The sequence below is a fragment of the Octodon degus genome, unplaced genomic scaffold, assembly GCF_000260255.1.
Source record: "Octodon degus isolate 3935 unplaced genomic scaffold, OctDeg1.0 scaffold00111, whole genome shotgun sequence".
NCBI classification, from domain to species: Eukaryota; Metazoa; Chordata; class Mammalia; order Rodentia; family Octodontidae; genus Octodon; species Octodon degus.
In genome coordinates, this window is record NW_004524687.1 from 8,741,524 (window position 1) to 8,762,252 (window position 20,729).

Sequence of the window (20,729 nt, forward strand, 5' to 3'; positions counted from 1 at the left end):
CACTTAGTCTGCTGAGCTGTCTCCCGGCCCTTGTTTTTGTTTTTAGTCTCAATTTCATTAATTTCCTATTCTATTCTGATCTTTATAATTTCCTTCCTTGTAGAAGTTTTGAATTTGAATTACTCTTGTGAGTCCATTTACATTGAGATATTAGTTAAAAGTGTTGACTTATTTCTGTCATTGCTTTATTTTCCTATTTATTTTTTCTCCGCTTCTGCTAATGTGTTTCTGCTTACCTGATGTATTCATTTCACTGGATGTATCCTTAGCTTATTGTTCCTTTAGTGGTTGTGACTTCGAGGGGTAGATACTGAGAATCAGACATAGGATTTCATGTTCCCAGGCAGGCACTGTGCCACTGAGCTAAATCACTGGCGCTGGTCATGATTTTTTAAGATGCTATTTATCGTGGAAAGATTATATCTATCCATAAATTTTGAAAGATAGTTTTGTAGGATATTATCAGTCTGAGTTGGAAGTTGTTTTCTTTTAGGACATAAAATACATTAGGTTCTTCTGTTCTTTAAGGTTTGTGTTGAGAAGTTTGCTATAATTCTAAAGAGTTTACCTTTACTTATTTATTTTTAATTTTATTTGCGTTTATTTTATGCTTATTTCTGTGCCGTAAGTTTTTGTTTCTTCAGTTTCTTCTGGGATATATTTTTCTTCTGTACATCTTCCTCCTCTGGTTTGGGAACAGTTTATTCCTTTTCTTTTTCTCATAGGATTTTTTTTTTTGTTTTTCTTTTTGCGAAACTGGGGCTTGAACTCAGGTCCTTGCGCTTGCCAGGGAAGCGCTTATTCCACTGAGCCATCTCCCCGGCCCAAGTTTGTTCCTTTTCAGTAAGGATCATCTCAGTATGGCAGGGGGAGCTCATGGATGGGTTAATCTGTCTAGGCACTCTATAAGTACGGCGGCGCATCTTGGGTGCTTTGTTCACCTGGATATGTTCAGTAACCAGAGAATCTACATCTAAGCTCTCAAGCTCAGCATTACTCTGCATTTTTTAGTATGTGCAGCAAAACTTCAGCACTCTTTTTGGGCCACCAACCCTGTGTTCAGCCACAGTGTTTGGCCTGGGCATACCTACCAACTCCACCACTGTAAGCACACTGCTTCTTTAAGGTGACATCCTTAGATACTTGGTGGCTTTTCGGATATGCATACTTTTGGTGTCCTGGGCAGTTTCACATGTGTTCTTAAAGTGAACGTGAAGATTTGAGTCTCTTGATTTGCATGATTTTGTGGGGTTTTCTGGGTCGAGAGAGTAGCGAACCATTTTCACAGATCACCTCAGGCCTCTCACAGGAAGAGCAAGAGTTTACCTTTAGGAGTGATTCATTGCTTTTACCTAACAGCTTTTAAGATTCATTTTTTTTCATTTTTAATTTTTTTTGCTGGGCATGGTGTTACATACCTGTAATTCATTCCAGCACTCAGAAGGCTGAGGCAGAAAGCTCAAGTTCAAGGCCACCTTGAGCTACATAGTGAATTCAAGGCTAGCCTGGGCTACAGAGCGAGACACTGTCTTAAAACACACACACACACACACACACACACACACGCACGTGCGCACACACACACACACACACACACACGGGGGAGGGGCTGGGGATTTAGCTCAAAAGTAGAATGTTTGCTTAGTAAGCTGGAAGCCCTGGGTTCAGTCCTCAGCACCAAAAACAAAAAAATTAACCTCAGCCGACAGACAGACAAAAAAGACAAAATACAGACGGAAAAAAAAAGACAACACACACACACAGAAAAAAAAAAAAAAAGGCCCCAGAAAAAGACCTCAGCAGCACAGTACCTGCCTTGCAAGTGCAAGGTCCTGAATTTGATTCCCAGTAACAATAACAACAAACAAAACAGAAACATTTTTATGTAGGACTTCTGGGGTTTTGATTACGATAAATTGTGGAAAAGAGCTTTTCTGAGCTTGACTGTTTAGACCTATATTCCTCACATATCTGTATGTTAATTTTTTTCCCATGCTTGGAAGGTTTTCTGCTGTGATTTCTATAAGCAAGCTTTTTATGCTGTTTGTACCATCTATTTGTACTATTTCTTACCAACTCTAGGTAATCTTAGAGTTGTCCGTAAGCTGTTGGACCTATTTTCCATGTTCTGTTGTTGCGTTTAGGTGTCTGAGTCACTGATATCAGCTGGTTATCCTCTAGGTCTGACACTCTGTCTTCACTTCTGCTGCCCATACTTTAAAAAGAATTTTGTGTCTCTTGGGTGTGTTTTGTGTGCTGTCATGAACTCTAATTCTTCACTATGTGGTTAGTCATGTTTTGTATTGTTTTCAGCTAGTTTTTTCTTTTTCTTATTAAAAATTTTTAAAATTTAATTATATTTATTTATTCATTGGATACAGGGTCTTGCTACACAGCTTGGACTCATGGTAATCCTCCTGTCTCGATTTCTCGAGTTCTGAGATTACAGGCATGCGCCACCACACCCGACTGGGGGTCAGGAATTGGCATGGGGCCAGCATAACATGTGGTACTGGGGGTTAAACACAGGTCCTTGCACTTACCAGGCAGGCACTTTGACCATTGAACTATCTCCCTAGCCCCTCTTTCCCATTTTTGAAACGGGGGTTCTCTATGTAATTCACTCTGGTTTTGATTTCTCACTATGTAGCTCAGTCTGGTCTTGAACATATCTCCCCAATCTCAAAGTTTTTATCCTCCTTTCTCAACCTCCTGAGTGCTAGGATTACAGGCATGTCCCACTACATCCAGCTCAGATAGCTTTCTATTAATGTTCTGTAAGCTCAGGGATTATTGTATTTATTAAGTCTGTTTGTTAATACATACAATCTTTGAATTTTCTGCACACCTTGTGATTTGTTTTTGTGTGTGTGTATGTGTGTTTTATCATTTTGTATAATTCAGCTGTTTAGCTTGATTTCTTCCCATTGATGCCCCATGGATCAGCTTTGGGGTAGCAGGATGTTTTGGGAGGCATTGTGCTGCCTTGTCTGTGTAAGTGTGTGCATGTGAGTGTGCGCCTTTCGAGTTGTTGATTGATTATAGTGGAATGGCTTTGTTGCTAGCATAGAGATCTCTTTAGTTAGTGTGTACTTTCAGTGATTTTCTCGGGGCATGGCTAACCCTAGGCCTTTGCCTGTGTCCCAAGGTCTGACTGCCCCCAGTTTGGGAGGAGAGGGCATAGTGTAACTGACTTAACACCCAGTTCTCTGAAAATGAAGGGCAGTTTTTGATGTGTAATAGATACGCCTGTCCTTATTTGGGGCATCTTGATAGCTCCCTCCTCAACATAAATCCAGAATCCACATATCAGCCTGATGTGAGCCACTATCAGTGTGTATGCTGCCCAAGCAAGCACGTGAGCCACCGTCTTGACTACTCTCTAGTTTCTCTGACTCCCAGATCCTACATTAGCCTCCTATGTGGTCTCCTTCTACCCTGTAAAACACAGCAAGTAGAGATTTTTTGTTTTTGTTTTTTAAATCTCAGGTAAACATAAACTACTTCCCTATTTTAATGGCTCTTACATCAATAAATGAAACTCACATACTGGGCGTGGTGGTGCATGCCTGAATTCCAGCTCTTGGGAAGCTGAGGCAGGAGGATCACTGTGGGTTCAAGGCCAGCCTGAACGACGTAGTGCAACCCTGTTGCAAAACCACAAAAAGCCCCCAAACTCCCCAATCTCAAAGTTTTGAGGATCTCTGTGTTCTGGCACATGTCACCTCTCTGTCCTCATCTTTTGCCACTGGGCCCTTGATCCCACTGTTCTGGCCACACTGGCCTTGTTTTTGGCACACACCTGCTTAAGGCCTTCTTAGTGACCTCCGGGCCTCTTCTAAGTCTTTCCTCAAATGCTTTTCATCTTCTCAACAGTACTGACCATGACCTTCCAGGTATAGTTGCAAGAGCTTCCCATGTAACCAGAGGCCACTCCCAGTCCCTTCATACTGCCCTGTTTTTGTTCTAAACAGACTACTTTTTAATGTACTACATTATCATTTGTCCCTTACTCCTTGGAGCTATTTACATATTTCTCCACAGTTGAAGCTCCCATGGGGGCAGAGGCTTTTTTCCTTTTTTTATTAACTGATGGACTCCAGAGCCCTAAAATAGTGTTTGACACATAGTGGCTACTGAGTATTTGCTTTATCCGTGCATGAATTATGAGTAAGAGAATTTATGTAAACATTTCCTATGAATTTCAGAGAAATAATAATAAAAAGGTAAGAGAAATTTAGTAAGTACAAATTTCAAATTACAGCTTCTTCTTATATTGCAAGTTCCAGATGTGTTTTCCTTTTCTAAATTTTCAGCTTCAGTTGTGGAGGGTCAAAAGGGTATCATTCCTCGAGCAATCCAAGAAATATTTCAAAGAATCTCTGAAAATCCTAGCAGTGACTTTAATATAAAAGTATCCTATATAGAAGTATACAAGGAAGACCTCAGAGATCTTCTAGAATTGGAGACCTCCATGAAGGATCTGCACATTCGAGAAGATGAGAAAGGAAACACAGGTGAAGTAGCCTACCTAACTGATCACTTTATAAAACAGACATTCCTCATTCTTGGTTTCTGGTTCTGTTCTGGAATTTTTAAAAACAAACAAATAATTGGGCTTGGTGTCACAAACCTATAATCACAGTACTTAGGAGGCTGAGGCAGGAGTATATGAGACTTCTCAGATAACCAAAATAAGTTAAAAAAAAACAAACAGAGGGTTTTACTTCTCAGATAACCAAAATAAGTTAAAAAAAAAAACAAACAGAGGGTTTTTTTTGTTTTTTTTTTTTGGCTGCTCCAGATTGCCTCCAGCGCTGGTCTGGGTTGCCTTGAGTATCTGGGAATCGAATCACTGCTCCCAGAGACTGACTGCTTCATTTAGAAGCAGGCACTTAAACAACTGAGCTAATGGGCGGGCCCCCCAAAAAACAAACAGACAAAGGAACAAAATGAATTTGTTTGTACTTATTTATTTATTTATTGGTGGAACCGGGGATTGAACTCAGACCCTTGCGCTTGCCAGGGAAGCGCTTATCCCACTGTACCATCTCCCTAGCCCCTACTTATTATTTTTAGTTTATTATTCTTTTGTCATTCTGGGGATCCAATTCAAGGCCTAATCTACACGAAGCAAGCACTCTGCCACTGAGCTATACTGCTAGTGCCTTGTCGTTGTCATTTAGCTTGTCATCAGTCTTACTTAAATTACTGAGTTCTGCAGACTGCTTGGTAAAGTGAAATTATTAGTTTGTAATTGAAGATACTGATTTTTTCAAGATAACTGATTTTCTATAATAGTCTGGTCTGATATCAAGTGAAACTGAGAGATCACTTTTGTTTATTTATCGTGCTACTTGGAATTTAACCCCGAGACTTTCTCCTGAGCTACATCACCATTTTTTTTTCTTCCATATTTTGAGTCTTGGTCTCACTGTGTAGTTCACATTGGCCTTGAACTCACTGCGTAGCACAAGCTGGCCTTGAACTCACGGTGATCCACCTGCCTCAGCCTTGGATAACAGGCTTGTACCACCATGCCTGTATCTTATTTTTTATTTTGATATGCACTCAAATTGCTGGGTTGCCTGGGGAAGGTTTAAACTTGTGATTGTTTTGTCTCAGCCCCTCAGACTGCTGGGATTACAGGTGTGTGCCACTGTGTCCAGCTTTATATATGTATGTATGTATGTACATATGTATATTTTTTTCACTCAGAGCTACCATGAGATTAGGGAAAGCTTTTTCCTTTAGGTGTTCATACAGTTGATCCAGAATTCTTTTAGATTTTTGTCTTACTGCATCTGTTTCTTTGACCTTTTTTTGTTGTTTATGTTTTTACTACTCTGTATTGACATCCTTCCTTATGCTTCTCAAAGTCTGACTTTCTATGCTAGTAAACTATTCCTCTCATTCATTAATACAGGGCTGGGGAGATAGCTCAGCAGAATAAGTGCTTGCCTGGCAAGCACAAGGGCCTGAGTTCAATCCCTGGTTCCGAAAAAAAAAAAAAAATTCATTAATACACATATGGTTGGAAATGGGAGATTAAATAGGGTTAAAATGCAAGATTTTATTTATTTTTATTTTTTATTTTATTACTATTTTAAAAATTTATTTATTTTATTTATTTGTGTGTGTGTGTGTGTGTGTGTGTGTGCGCGCGTGACCAGCTCAGTCCACCAGGGGGCGGGGCTGGCTAGCATGTGGTGCTGGGGGATTGAACAGCGGTCCCTGTGCTTTGCTAAGCTTGTTCTAAGTAGGTGCTTTAGACCACTGAGCCATCTCACCAGCCCTTTATTTTTATTTTTTAAGGAATAGAAGAATAGAAAAAGAAAGTATTAGAAATGATACAAAATTTCATTAAATTAAGTAATAATTCTAAAATGGTTTCTGTATTGCATGATATTATCTTTAAATTAGTTGTTTAAGTTACCAGATATCAACCTGCAAAATTGGTTTAAAGAACCAAACCAAACAAGAACAAAAAAGTTATAAGAAATTAAAAAGAAAAAGGAATAGAAATTTAAAAAAATAAGCGTTAACTGCTTCTTTCAAGAGACCAGCAGAAATCAGCAGTGCAGTTATCCAAACTATCCTGCATATATACATAAATGTATCTTTTTTTCCGTCTTTCTTTGTCCTTTTTTTTTTTTTAATTTATTTGTGTGTGTGTGTGTGTGTGTGTGTGTGGCCAGCTCAGCCCACCAGGGGGCAGGGCTGGCTGGCATGTGGTGCTGGGGGATTGAACTGCGGTCCCTGTGTTTTGCTAAGCTTGTTCTAAGTAGGTGCTTTAGACCACTGAGCCATCTCACCAGCCCCTCTTTGTCCTTTTCTTCATCCAAGTTTTTCCTTCCTGTTGAACAGATTCTTTCCTTTTCACAGGGATTTAAAAAAATAACAATTTATTGTTTGTCATAGAACGTTTTGTAAGCAAAGAAGCTAGGGAGAAAGTTAAATATTCTTTGATCCTAGAACCTAGAAATACTTCTGTGTGGTCCTGAGCCTCTACCCCTGCTGTGCTGAGGCTGAGACCCCGAGCCTTGGGCATGCTCGGCAAGCAGGTTCCCACGGGGCTACAGCCTGAGCCTGAAGTTTCTCTTTGGCATGTTTCCCTCCAAATTTATTTGTGTATGTACATAATTTTTTAAAAAAATATGTATTTGCATCCCCACATACAGTTTGGCACTTATTTTTCACTTAACATGTATATTGTGAGCATTTTTGCATACCATTATTTTTAATATTTTTACTGTTCTATGGTGACTTCTCTTATGAATGTGTCTCAATAATGTAGCCAATATCCCATTGTTCCTCATGTAGGCCATTTCTAGGTTCTGAATATTATTAATAAATTGCAAGATTGTTGTTGACCGTCTTTCTCTCCTGGAAGACACATTTGATATTAATGTGATATTAATGCACTTGTAATCAATCCCAAGTGCTAGGATTCCAGACCTGTGCTACCACACTTGGCACCAAACCTTGCATTCTTATACTTCCCCTGGAAGCCCTGGTATTCCCATAAGTTTGAAGAAATTGTTTTCTGTTTTGTTTTTTAGAAAGAAAGTGAACATGGTAGTGTATGGTCTCTTTATGTAATTCAGTACTGTTTATCTCTTCTGGGCAGAATTCAGACTGACGTTCTAACCTTTTTATCATACGTAATGTAATTATTGAATGTTTTTACCTTTTATCTGAAATAATGTATGCTGATTGTAAAACATTAAACAACACAGAAGTGTACACTATTCCTAATAAACTTGATGATCAAAATATTCCAAAACTAATATCAATCCTGCAGAAATCTTGGACAGACATAAATTGCCTGAGGATAAATTCCTGTGTATCTCATATAGTGTTCCTTTCAACCAAAATGCACTGGTTTGACAAATTTCTTAAGTACTTCTCTGAAGCAATAATGTCTACTTTAAAAAAAAATCCCCACTTTTTGGAGATTCTGATTTAATTGGCCTAGCATGGGACCTAAGTATTGATATTATTGTTTTTTCTTTTCTTTTTTTAAATGAAACTAGGTGACTCATAAATGGAATAGTGAAAGTTAAATTGTGTTTTATGGTTAAGTGCCATGGTATATAAATCCTTATATTTTAGTACTGCCTGTTTGTGCCATAAGTTCTTTAGAACTTGAACTAGGTTGTTAAAAAGTGTCATGATGGAAATACACTGGTACTTTGGTTCAGGCATGCTTGTTTGCACACTATTTGGTTCACAAACAAAAACATTTGGCAGAGTTTTTTGTTTCGCAGTCTACAATGGGTGACACACAGGGCCACAGCTATCTTTCCCATACAAATACACAAATGTGGCCATCTTTTTGAAAATTGTGAAACAAATTAAATTTCTCAACTGAGGTAAGTGAAGTGGTCATTTTTTCAGAGGAACAGTGACCTGGTGAGTTATGATATGGGTCCCCGAAGACACTATAATTCAAGCAAGGAATCAGGAGCTTTATTCCTCTGGCTGAAATCCCAAATATACCTGTTTTTTTCCTTAAAAAAATCTTTCGATATGATTAATGCATCTAGTAAGCCTAAGTTATGTTTGAATTGCTTACTCTTCCATTGAAGTAGAAAGTGTTTTGCTGTTTTAAAATTGCCTTCTCAGGGCTGGGGAGATAGCTCAGTAGAATAAGGGCTTGGGAAAAAAAAAAAAAAAAAAAAAAAAAAAAAAGATTGCCTTCTCTGTTATCTTATATACTCTGATAGTATACAATGTATCTGTTTTTAAATGAATGACTTTGCCAGGCTTGATGGCTTATGCCTGTAATCCCAGCACATGGGAGGCTGAGGCAGGAAATTGCCATGAATTTGAGCCCAGACTGAACTACGTAGTGAGAGCACATTTCCCAAAAACCTGCCTATTTTATTTATATTGAAATCTTTATTTAAACATTGATTATGCCTTTACAATACAAAAAAACCCTAAGCCAAACATGGCTTGAATATTAACAAAATTGAAAAGAAACTAATTTGATGAATTTACTACTGACTAACTTCTGATTTATATATTTAGTTAATATAGTTTAAATTAATTTACAAGTCAAAATATTGAAACAGTGAGGGGTTAGTTTATTTGCTTTTGGTGCTTGAGGATTGAAATAGCACATGCTTACCTTCATAGCACGTGCTGTACCTTCAGCACAAGAGTTTTTCTTTAGTCATTTTATTTTATTTTTTTAACGGGATATTTTCTTTTTTAATTTAATTTAATTTAATTTTATTTTGAAAGGTAAAAGCAAAGCAAGAACAAAATTCAGAAACAAAGAAACAGGGCATGTTACAGATTTTCAAACAAGAATAATTAACAATGGTCGATATGTTATCTATTTTATCCTCAAATCTGTTGCTCACATTAACAGATATAGTTATGTAAGATTGGACATATAGTTGCATATTACTCCTTGCTTTCAAGGAACCTTAAATTTTTATTCTTGGCTCTTTTTTAGTTGTTTAAAATAGTTTGTTTTATTTATTTTTTAATTTTTTATTAATTTTAATGTGAAAGAAATAGCAATGAAAGTTTCAAAACAGGTTAGTAGGACAGTTACAATAATATATACATTGCATATTGTTGTCTTTGTTTTTTTTTTTCGGAACCAGGTATTGAACTCAGGCCCTTGTGCTTGCCAGGCAAGTGCTTATTCTACTGAGCTATTTCCCCAGGCCCTTGTAGTAGTTATTCAGAGTACAAGATGCAGACGTGATATCTTGTCTAAGCAATCTTAGTATATATCTTCTCATTGAACTAAGAGAAAGTAGCTGTATATCTATCCTATTTTGTATATGCATATAAAACAAAACACAAAAAGGGGAATATAGGGCCAGGGAGATGGCTCAGTAGAATAAGCACTTGCCTGGCAAGCGCAAGGGTCTGAATTCAATCCCCGGTTCCACCAAAACAACAACAACAACAACAAAAGGGGGGGGTGATATAAATGAAGGACCATTTTGTAGTTAGTCATTTTAAATAATAAAGTGTGGTGGGCAGGAGAGATAGCTCAGTGGCATAAATGCCTGCCTGCCAAGCTCAAGTTCTTTGATCCCTGGTACAAAAACAAAACAAACAAAAAACCCCTAATAAAATGTGGTATCTGACTCTAGAGAAACCAAATCTTTTTTTAAAAAAGAATATCTTTTAAACACCAAAATGAGTGCAGGCCAGGGGTTCAATCTCACCACGCCCAGTCTCAGTTGCTGTCTCAGCGTGCCCTGGTGGTGGGGCCAGCACATCAGGCCCGGGGATCAAAACCCGGCCCCGAAACCCGGCCCCTGCACTTGCTTGCAGGTGCTTTAATCTGCTGAGCTATTTGACCAGCCCTGAAATGATTCTTTTCAGATATTTTCTAAAGCTAACAGTGTTGCTGATGGTACTGTTTGCAGTGCTGTTGATTGTGTTTACAGGATTGTACTGGGCTCTTAAGCAAATACTAACTGGTGTGTAGTTTATTTGCTATACTGGATTTGATGTGAACCTGGTTTTAAACTTGCTGTTGCTGTTTTAAGTGATTGTTGGGGCCAAGGAATGCCACGTGGAGAGTGTGGATGAAGTGATGAGTCTTCTGGAGATGGGGAACGCGGCTCGACACACAGGGACCACCCAGATGAATGAGCACTCCAGCAGATCGCATGTGATTTTCACCATCAGCATCTGTCAAGTGGAGAGAAATCTGGAGGCGGGTGAAGATGGATCATGGTACACGCATCGGCGAATTGTCTCCAAGTTTCACTTTGTGGATTTGGCTGGATCCGAAAGAGTAACCAAAACAGGAAATACTGGTGAACGATTCAAAGAATCCATTCAAATCAACAGTGGGTTGTTGGCTTTAGGAAATGTGATAAGCGCCCTCGGGGACCCGCGCAGGAAGAGTTCACATATTCCATACAGGGATGCTAAAATTACCCGGCTGCTGAAAGATTCCCTGGGAGGCAGCGCCAAGACTGTCATGATCACATGTGTCAGCCCTTCCTCCTCAGAGTTTGATGAGTCTTTAAATTCTCTCAAATATGCCAATAGAGCCCGGAACATTAGAAACAAGCCCACTTTGAACTTTAGCCCTGAGTCAGACCGTATGGATGAGATGGAATTTGAAATTAAGTTGCTTCGAGAAGCTTTGCAAAGCCAGCAGACTAGTATCAGTCAAACTAGTCAGATACCTCAGGAGGGCACACTTGATAAAAACAGGATCCAGTCTCTGGAAGAGCAAGTAGCTCAGCTACAAGGGGAATGTCTGGGTTACCAAAATTGTATAGAGGAAGCCTTTACCTTCCTGGCAGACTTAAAAAATGCTGTCAGATTAAACCACCAGCAGCAGCACAAACTGCAGGAGTGGTTTAACATGACTCAGGAGGTCAGGAAGGCTGCCATCACCTCACTGCGAGGAAGCCAAGGCATTGGAAACCAAGAAGAAGGACCCCAGCATAGCACAGTTCTCCAGCTCAAGAGAGAGCTTAAGAAATACCAGGTACATAGACATTACTTTTATGAGTAATTTATTCAGAGATGACATTTGTAAATTCTAGGTCATATTAGAACATGAGAATTTTTTAAAAAGATTGTATGTTAAATCTTACTTGCCTTTCTCTGATCTCTCTCTCTCTCTCTCTCTCTCTCTCTCTCTCTGTCTGTCTGTCTCTGTCTCTCTCTGTATTTGGTATAGGGTCTCACTATGTACCCAGACTTGTGATCCTCCTGTTTTCAGCCTCTCCAGCACTGGCCACTGCTAAGCACGCCCGGAGGTGGGGGCGGTACAGCATGTGGTGCTGGGAATCAAACCCTGGTCCCTGAGCTTGCCTAAGCAGGTGTTTAGTCCGCTGAGCTATCTCACCAGTCCCTTTCTGTCCCATTTGATTAAAGTGCATTTTAATGTCTTCTATTTATTAACTGAAACTTTAGGGGCCTTTCTATCAATTTAAAGGATAAAAAGGAACACATTTTTAGAAGCAAAATCATGTTTTCTTGAGTTTTTCTCCCATGGTGGGTCTGTGGTTCCTTTTTCTTCCTGTGACTGTGGCTTGAGCCCAAGGAGGGCCTTGCACATGCAAGGTAAGCCTAGTGCTGAGTTACATTCTGGCCCTTTTATTTCATCATTTGAGACAGGGACTCATAATGTCTGCCTGGAAAGCACAAGGTCCTGGATATGTTTCCTGAATTCCCACCACCTTCATCCCCCCACCTTCAAAAATAGAAACAGGGACTAAGTTTCTTAGGCTGTCTCAGATTTGCAGTCCTCCTGTCTCAGTCTCCTGAGTGGCTAGGGTTAGGCACGAGCTACTGTACCATTGTATTTTAAAGAAAAACAATACTTACTCCCTTGAGTTTAAAGTATAGATTTTTTAAAAATACAAATCAATTTACTTGTTAATATTTGGGGTGGTGTAGGTATGTTCATGGAGGCATATTATAGATGTATGTATTGAGTTAAGAATTATATTTTTCAGTTACTGTTCAAGAAAACATTTGTTGTATAAGATTGTGTGACAAGAGAGAACAGATTTACCCCTCATTTGTTTCATTCCATGAGCACATGGGTCGGCATGGTGAAAAAGGCAAATATTGTCTTAGTATTATGAAAATATTTTTTGAACTTAAGGCTGCCCTCAGTGGGGTCAAGGAATACCCTGGAAGGATTCATCATAAGAGCTGCTGCAGTGTTACAAAGCCTTTACTATTTAAATGTATATTAAATATTTAGAATATTTAAAGTGTTTTTAACATAGTGGTTTCTTTTTCTTTCTTTTTGAAGAGTAGTAACTGCCCTACATGTTTCCTGCACAGAGCAAGTAGACCTTTTCTCATTAGTGTAAGAAATCACTAGAACAGAACAAGCAGATAGTGGGAAGCCTGGACTTCAGGACACCTGCAGGCCCTGGTGGTAGGAGCTGTTCTTCCTTCACGCTTCTTGGGGGCTGAAATTGGAGGCCCGTAGAAACCATTTTTTGAGAGGGGAAAGACAGTAACTTCCTCTCCATCTGCTGGAAACTAAAATTTACATTTGCTCCGGATTAGGACTTTGTAAAGATATTAATAGTCTTGCTGAAAAAAGGTTATCATGATAAGATTATTTTGGAACATACTAAATTCCCAGAACTTTGGGAGTGCTATTAAGTAAATCTTTTTTTAAATTAATTTTATTGAGAAACAAATAGCAATGGGACAGTTTCAAAACCGATTAGTAGCACAGTTTCAATAATTAATACATCGCATACTGTTGTCTTCATAGTGGTTATTCATAGTACAAGATGCAGACATGATACCCTGTCTAATCACTATTAGTACAAATCTTCTCATTGAATTAAGAGACAGTAGCTGTATATCTGTCCTATTTTGTATATACAAAATGGTCCTTCATTTTTATCCCCTTTTTTGTTTAGTTTTGTCAGAGAAGGGTATTCTATTGCCATTTAAATATTGTAGGTGCATGAATTCAGCAGAATAATCCATATTTTGCTGAGCTGTAGTAAGTAAATCTTACAGTGAGAGACAGTAGTAAGTATGGCCCAGCTTTTAGAAGTGAACCTCCTTCCTCATCCTCTTTCTTCTTCTTCTTCCTCTTCTTTTTTAGTATGAGAACTTGCAGGGGTAGTAATCTTGGGTTCTACTGGGTAGCAGATGGAGAAATGACTGATAAAATTCCTTACGTCATATATCTCTTTAAACAAAAAAAAATTTTTTTTAAATACTTTCTTTTCTTTGATAGCCTGGAAAACAGGCACATGGATACCAAACTCCCTAGACTTGAATCCTGCCTTCTCTGCTTATGACCTCAGTCTGTGGCCCACACCATATGTTTGACCATTCTGTACTTCACTTTCACCATCTGTAAAGCAGAAACAATATTACCTACCTTTGGCTCTTGTCATGAAGATCAAAGGCTGGGCATAGTAGTGCATGTCTGTAATCCCACCTAGGAGGCCGAGGCAGGAGGAACTCTGAATTTGAGGGCAACATGGGTTACGTAGTGAGACTGCCTCAAAAGCCACTGTGGATCCAGGGAAATAAGTACCTGCCTGCAGCCAATAGCTTAAGTGCCTCCCTGGCAAGGGTAAGATCCTGAGTTCAATCCCCAGTACAAAAAAAAAAAAAAAAAAAAGACATTGTGTTCTTCTGTGCTGGTCTACCCTCACGCATCAGGGTATATGTCTTTTCTTAATTTTACTTGGCTCAAACTTGCTCTGTAGAACCTGTTTCTTTTTCTACCTTTTATAAAAGTTTGCTACTTTTTTTTTACGCTACATTTTTTTTCTTTTTCTTTTTGCATTTTAGTAAGGGTTTACAGGATCTATAGGGTATCACTATGTAGACCAGACTCATAGTGATCCACCTGTGTTCAGCCTCGCAAGAGCTGGGATTACAGGCATGTGCCACCATGCCCAGTCTCAGTTACAGTCTCACCATGCCCCAGGGACAGGGCCAGCACAGCACACCAGGGATCAAACCCCAGAAGCTGCGCTCTGTCTAAGCAGGCACTTTAATCTGCTGAGCAATTTGGCCAGCCCTTGCTACTGTTAAACAAATAAACATTAAAGCCTTAGCTCCCATAAAGCAGTGAGAAGGATGCCTAGCTAGTAGAAGACTCAGAAAATGCTAGATTGTTATTACCTCTTCCCTCCCTGGGCCTTGAATACACATCAAGCTACGGCTTTGGACTTAATAGTCATAGCTAGGGTTACCAAGAACCAGCTCAGTACATTTGACTGCCTAGGGAAATTGTTAGGCAAGGTTGTGGGGCTAGTTTAGAGAAGGAGAAGCAGGAATAGTATCTTTTCTTAGCCCTGTTTGAGTCTCTTTGGAAAGAAGGTAAGTACTTAATTTAAAAACTCCTGGCCAGGATAAGATTGGAAGCTATTTCACAGACAGCCAGATTATTGCTGGGAAGTTAACGTCATCTTGAACTTAACCATTTTATCCTTTTTTAAAAGCTGCCAGATTGTTACTGGGTAGGTCCTTCTGAAAGTGGCTCTCCGAGTAAACTTCACTGGGTTTTGGGTTGCTCGCCTCTCCTTCTGGAGGTTCTTCTCATCTCAAAGAATTGAGCAAAATGAACACAGAACAGTAGTAGAATTTATTTGAAAAAGTAAAAGTGAAACATGAGGGAGAAACTGACCTTGCAAAGCAAGCTTAAACTAAATCAAAGAGGAAGAGGCAATGTAAGAGTATACCCTGAAGGACACAGGGTGGGCTTTCATGAGGAAAGCCATAATAGCGAGCTCATATAATGAGCCATAATAATGACCATTAAGCATCTGTGTTCTCTTATGATGTTGGAATCTTGAGGAAACCTTTCAAAACTTCTGTATACAGGTCTTTAGAGGTGGTTGGGATTCCATCCCTCAGGCTGATGTGAGGTCTAGGCCATCCTATTGTAAACCTGCTTGGATTCTGAGAAGTCCATGCTCAGGGCATTGGGAAGTGTTCTCATATATTCGGAGATCTTGTAATCATAAGGTCACACCTACTTCCCCAGCCAGCTTCACCAGACCCTAATCGCCTATCTCTTTTCCCCCTGAGATTCAAGTCCCCATAATTCTTTATGGGGTACTAAGGCAGTTGAGGTCTCTGTCTTCTGCAGCTTCTTCAAGCTAGAAGGGGCTGTAGACTCTACCTGCTGGGGTTATATGCTGTCCAACTACTTTGGAGTCCTGTGGTTCACTGGATGGGTGAAGAAAGAATACCTGTCAGGAAACAAAAAGAGTTAATGACCATTGAGCTGTGTGTTTGACAGTAGAAAGAAACTTCACTATAAGCCCAGATATGAGGAACAGGTCAGAGTTTCATGTTTCATGTAGCAGCATTGGAATCTTGCTTGTTGAAGAGAAATCTCACATCTTCTAGAGGTTCACAGGAGTAGCTTTCTCTTTTTGGGTTTTCATGTTCTTCACACAGTTCAGGTGGGATTGGCTTTATTCTAAAATGATGAACCCAATAATCTATCTCTGCCACCTTTACTGCAGTGGTTGTTGTAAGGATCACTGAAAAGAAAGGAACCCTTCCATTTTGGCTTTAATTGGGCAGCAAAAGTCCTTTCTCCTTACATTTTTATGAACACTCGTTCTGCAGGATGGACCGTATGTGGTCCTCTGGGCCAGGTGTTAGTAGGAAACTGTTCTCATACAATTGGATGGCCTGTAGTATTTGTCTTAGATTAATGAGACACTGTAATAGTCTTGTGCTCTCTGGGTCTACTAGCAAATCAAAAGATAGAAATAGCCTTCATATAACATCTCCAATGACTCAAATATAACCCAGTTTTTGTCATGTTACCTAACCTGATGAGCACTGTTGGCAGCAGTTGGAGCCAGGACTCGGATGTCTTTTGGCAAAATTTTGCCAGAGCTTGCTTTAGGTTGTCTTTGGCTCTTTTTACCTTTCCAGAGATGAAGGCTGCCAAATTGGATGGAAGCAGTACTTTATTCCTAAAGCCTTTACCAACCCTCAAGTTTTTTTTGAGAGGTCGAAGTCTGTTGTCATTGTGGAAGTCGGGCAGTTAAAGTCTAGGAATGACTTCTTTATGAAGCACCTTTACTGCTTCTCTTGAACAAGTAAGTAGAAGGGGCTTCAGTCTGGCTTGAAATGGTGTCAATAAGAACCAACATTTGTTTAAATTGTCCACATGGTGACATATGACTGAAGTCTAATTGCCTGTCATCCTCATGGTATGTCCATGTCTTCTGTACATGTTATAATAAAAGAGGCATTGTGAGCTTAACCAGGTAAATGTTGACACAGAACACGCAAGTTTTGTAGACCTGTCAGGCCTAGTCTTGTGAGAACTTGAGTGACCATTTCTTTCTTTCTTTTTTTTTTTTTTGCGGAACTGGGGATTGAACTCAAGCCTTTGCACTTGCCAGGGAAGCACTTATTCCACTGAGCCATTTCCCAGGCCCTTGAGTGACCATTTCTAATGTAGCTTCTTGTGCCTTATGGAGGGAATCAAAGTATTCATAGCCTTCACTGTGTCCCTTGAGAAAGGACCAATTTGTTTTCTAAATACCACCAGAATCCTTTTAACCAAACTCAGGGTTAAACATTTGGCCTTCAAAGGGACATGTAACTAGATGAATAAAGAATATCTAACTAGGGGTTCTTTTGACTCCAACTATGGCAGTAGACCCAAAGGAGAATTTTCCTGAGAAGAAAATCAACAAATGAGTTGCCCCTGTATCAGTCAGAAGTTGAATTGACTCACCCATGAAACTTAAGATTACCCAGAGTTCCTTGGGGGAGATGATGCTATTTTTGGACAGGGGAATTACAAGTTGAGGAAATGAGAGGGTTCTGGCTGACTTTCTCCATTTCTAGGAGAGGGGACAGTCAGAGCTCCAGTGACATGAATCGGGCACAATGAGCTGTTTCACATTTAGAACAGGTTCCAAATATGTTTGAGGCAATTTCTTGCCTCAGTCTTATGAGTTATCTCATGAGTGTCCAATCCTCATGCACTTCAAACAGGGGCACTTTTCCAGGTCATCTCTGGGTTTTTCCCCAGATGTCCTGGGTGGGTTTAAAGCATTGCCAATTATGACAGCTGTAATTATAGCCTCTTTTTTTTTTTTTTTTTTTGGTCCCTCCTCTGGTTCCTGGTTGTTGAACCACAGAAAAGTCCATGTCCACAGCTAGGCCATAGGTGTCTGTAGAGTCATATAAAGCTTTTGGAGACTATGCCAAATATCTGAGTCTGGTTGATGGGTGAAATGATGTCCCACTAGTGCTTCTTCCTCCCTGGAAGATGGATCTATATATTTATGAAAGGCTCACACACCTCTTTAGCTCCTGCGTAAAAGCAGTTATTATATCAGACATCATTTGTAGTCCCCTACTAGTATTACAGTCCCAGTTTGGTTCTGTTGAAGGGAGAATAACCTTTCTAGGATGGTTAATTTCCCTTCTTAAAGCACCTTATTCATTTACATAGTTTTTCACTTCTTATACATCTGTAATGGAAAAAGGGGGCTGATTTTATAGTCTTGGAGACTACGAGGAGGAGGAAGTAGAAGAGACCTCCCAGTATCATCAGACACATCAGAGAGACTCACATCCCCTGAGAGACAAATATATGTTCCTGGACAGAGATGTCCTCTTTAGTTTTGAGCCTGCCTGCCAGCCGTCCTGCTGTCCTGCTGTCCTGCCGTCCGTCCGTCCGTCCTTCCTTCCTTCCTTCCTTCCTTCCTTCCTTCCTTCCTTCCTTCCTTCCTTCCTTCTTCTTTCTTCTATCTTCCAGGGTCTCACTGTGAATCTTGGACTTGTAGTGATTCTCCTGTTTTCAGTCTCCCTAGCACTGGAATTACAGGCATGTACCACCACACCTGGTCTTGGTGGCCAGCTCAGCATGCCCTGGGGCAGGGCGTTGGTGCTGGGGATACAACCCCAGTCCCTGTGCTTGCCTAAACAGGAGTTTAGTCCACTGAGCTATCTTACCAGCCCTTGAGCCTTTCTTGTGATAGCATTGCAAAAGCCTGTATGTAAGGGATTTCATTCTTTAGTATTTTAATAGAAATACTATAGCTGGCGAATAGTCTCATAATTTAGTACCATCCAATAACCATCTCTCACCACCTCACAGTTTGTACTGAAGTCAAACTGTATTGCAATAGTAGATAAGCTGTTCCTGTTTTAAATTGTCAGGATCAAACCTTTCCCACTCATTAAGAATATAGTCTGGTGGCAAAGCTGGAAAAACCTGCATTGTGTTGAGTCTATGAGTTTTCTCATTGGCATGGCTTGGGGCCTATAAAGAGAAAAAGACAGTTAAGTCTTGATTCTTTAATATGGCATGCCAGGCAGAAAGAGGTGAACCGAGGATGCCTAAAGTGTCCCGTGGGAGACGCTACGACAGACTAGACAACATCTTTGTCCACTTAGTGCTGTTCTGGCTTTATTTACAGAAGCACAGAAGAAAACCCCCTTGGGGCTTTTTGTCCATATTAGAACCTGTTAACTTATTAGGGAGAAAGGGACAAAGCCCCTTGGCTTGACCTAATCCTTCAACTCAGTGAAGTAAGGTGGAACTTCCCCAGGCAAAGATTCTGTAGCCACTTAGTTGAACCTCCTAATGGACTAGATTGTACCCTTGATGGTTCAGTTGGTATTCTGAATTTTTTTCTTAGTACATGCTTGCAGATAATGCCGTTTACAATCTTCTTGGGGAGTGGTTACATGTAAATGCAACTTGTCTCTTTTTAAAAAATATTCCCTCTCCTTCTCTTTTCCTCCCTCCTCCTCCAATTCACTTATCTCATTTTTCATTCTTGTTGATATTATTAATCTTAGCTCTTGTTGTGACATACAGTTTTTACATTAATTGAGGTTTCTGCACATGACACATTTTTATTTTACTTATTTTTCCTTCCCCCTTTCCCCCTTACCCCTCTTGCTTTTTCCCTTGGGCCCCGTCTCTATTGTAAGAAGTCCCTTTTTGTCCCGTTCTGTCCGTCCTTATTACTCACTTTATTTTGTACTTTGCCTCACTCAAATGAGAGATGCCATATGGTATTTAAGCTTATGTGTCTGGTTTATTTCACTCAACATTATATTTTCTGTATGTGTCCACTTTCCTACAGATTTCTCAAATCTGGCATTTCATTATATATAGATACCACATTGTCTTTATTCAGTGGTTATGGCTTGTATCTAGATGTCCCTGAAGGGGCTGGGGATATAGTTGGTGCTGGGGAGGTAGCTCAGGAGAATAAGAGCTTGCCTGAGTTCAATCCCCGGTTCTGGAAAAAAAAAAAAAAAAAGGTTGATGTCCCGCAAAGCCTCCTGTAGTCACAGGTAGGACTTTCTGGAGGTGGCTTGATTCAGGGTCTGTGTGATAGCATGAGCATGAAGAAGGTTAAATTTCATGACAAAGAGCATAAGTGATTATCTGGGTGTACCTCACTCAAGCTTACACGATATACACGTTCGACGTTGGGATTAATGGTCGAACACTAGAATTAAGAGTGCCCTGTCCTGGATGTGAGTGATACCTGTTCTAAGGGCAGGTAACCTGCATAGAATACAAGGGGCAGAAAGAGTGCTGCTGCCATTGCTTGCTGCTTTGCTGCCTTCTGTCTGCCATGGGCTCTTTCTCCTCTGTGAGGACTCTCTGTTATGCCACCCTGCCCTGGACCTAACCAGACTATGAACTGAAACATCTATAAGCTTTGAGCTATAGTAAGGCATTCCTCCTTTAACTTTGGGTGTTGGGTATTTTGTCCCAGCAATGCAAAAAAATAACAGACACCAATAATCACCAGACTGTTTCCAGGATTTAGCTAGTATGAAGTGTGCTGCTGTAAACACTGGCATGTGTGTATCACTGTCCTTTGATGTCTTTAGCTCTTTGGGGAAGATCCCTAGCAGACATCCCAGAGTCACATGGAATTTCTAATTTAGGATCTTTAAGAAATCTCTGAGATAATCTCCATATTGATTTCCATAACAGTTGTCCTAGTTTACATTCCTATCAATAATGGAGGGTTCTTCTATCACCATACCCCAGCAATGTTTGTTATTATTGCATTTCTTAATGATTGCTATTTTTTCTGGAATAAGAGGAATCTTAGCATTGTAATTTTTATTTTCCCTATGGCCAGAGTTGTTGAACATTTTTCCCATGTATTTGTTGACCATTTGTATTTTTTCTTCTGTGAAACATGTTTCTTTCTTTTGCCTATTTCTTTTCTTTTCTTTTTTCTTTTTAATTTTATTACAGGGTCTACAGG

At 39.8% G+C, this 20,729-nt stretch overlaps 1 protein-coding gene across 1 annotated transcript in view; it reads left to right on the forward strand.

Annotated features, from left to right (window-relative positions):
* Kif27 (kinesin family member 27) overlaps positions 1-20,729 on the forward strand; it is a gene marked incomplete at its 3' end in the record, with an annotated part of 192,927 nt that overhangs the window by 6,378 nt on the left and 165,820 nt on the right. Inside the window, exons 2-3 of the mRNA XM_023699173.1 lie at positions 4,317-4,517; positions 10,527-11,485. Of these exons, the coding sequence (XP_023554941.1) occupies positions 4,317-4,517; positions 10,527-11,485 (1,160 nt within the window). The remainder of the gene's footprint in view (positions 1-4,316; positions 4,518-10,526; positions 11,486-20,729) is intronic.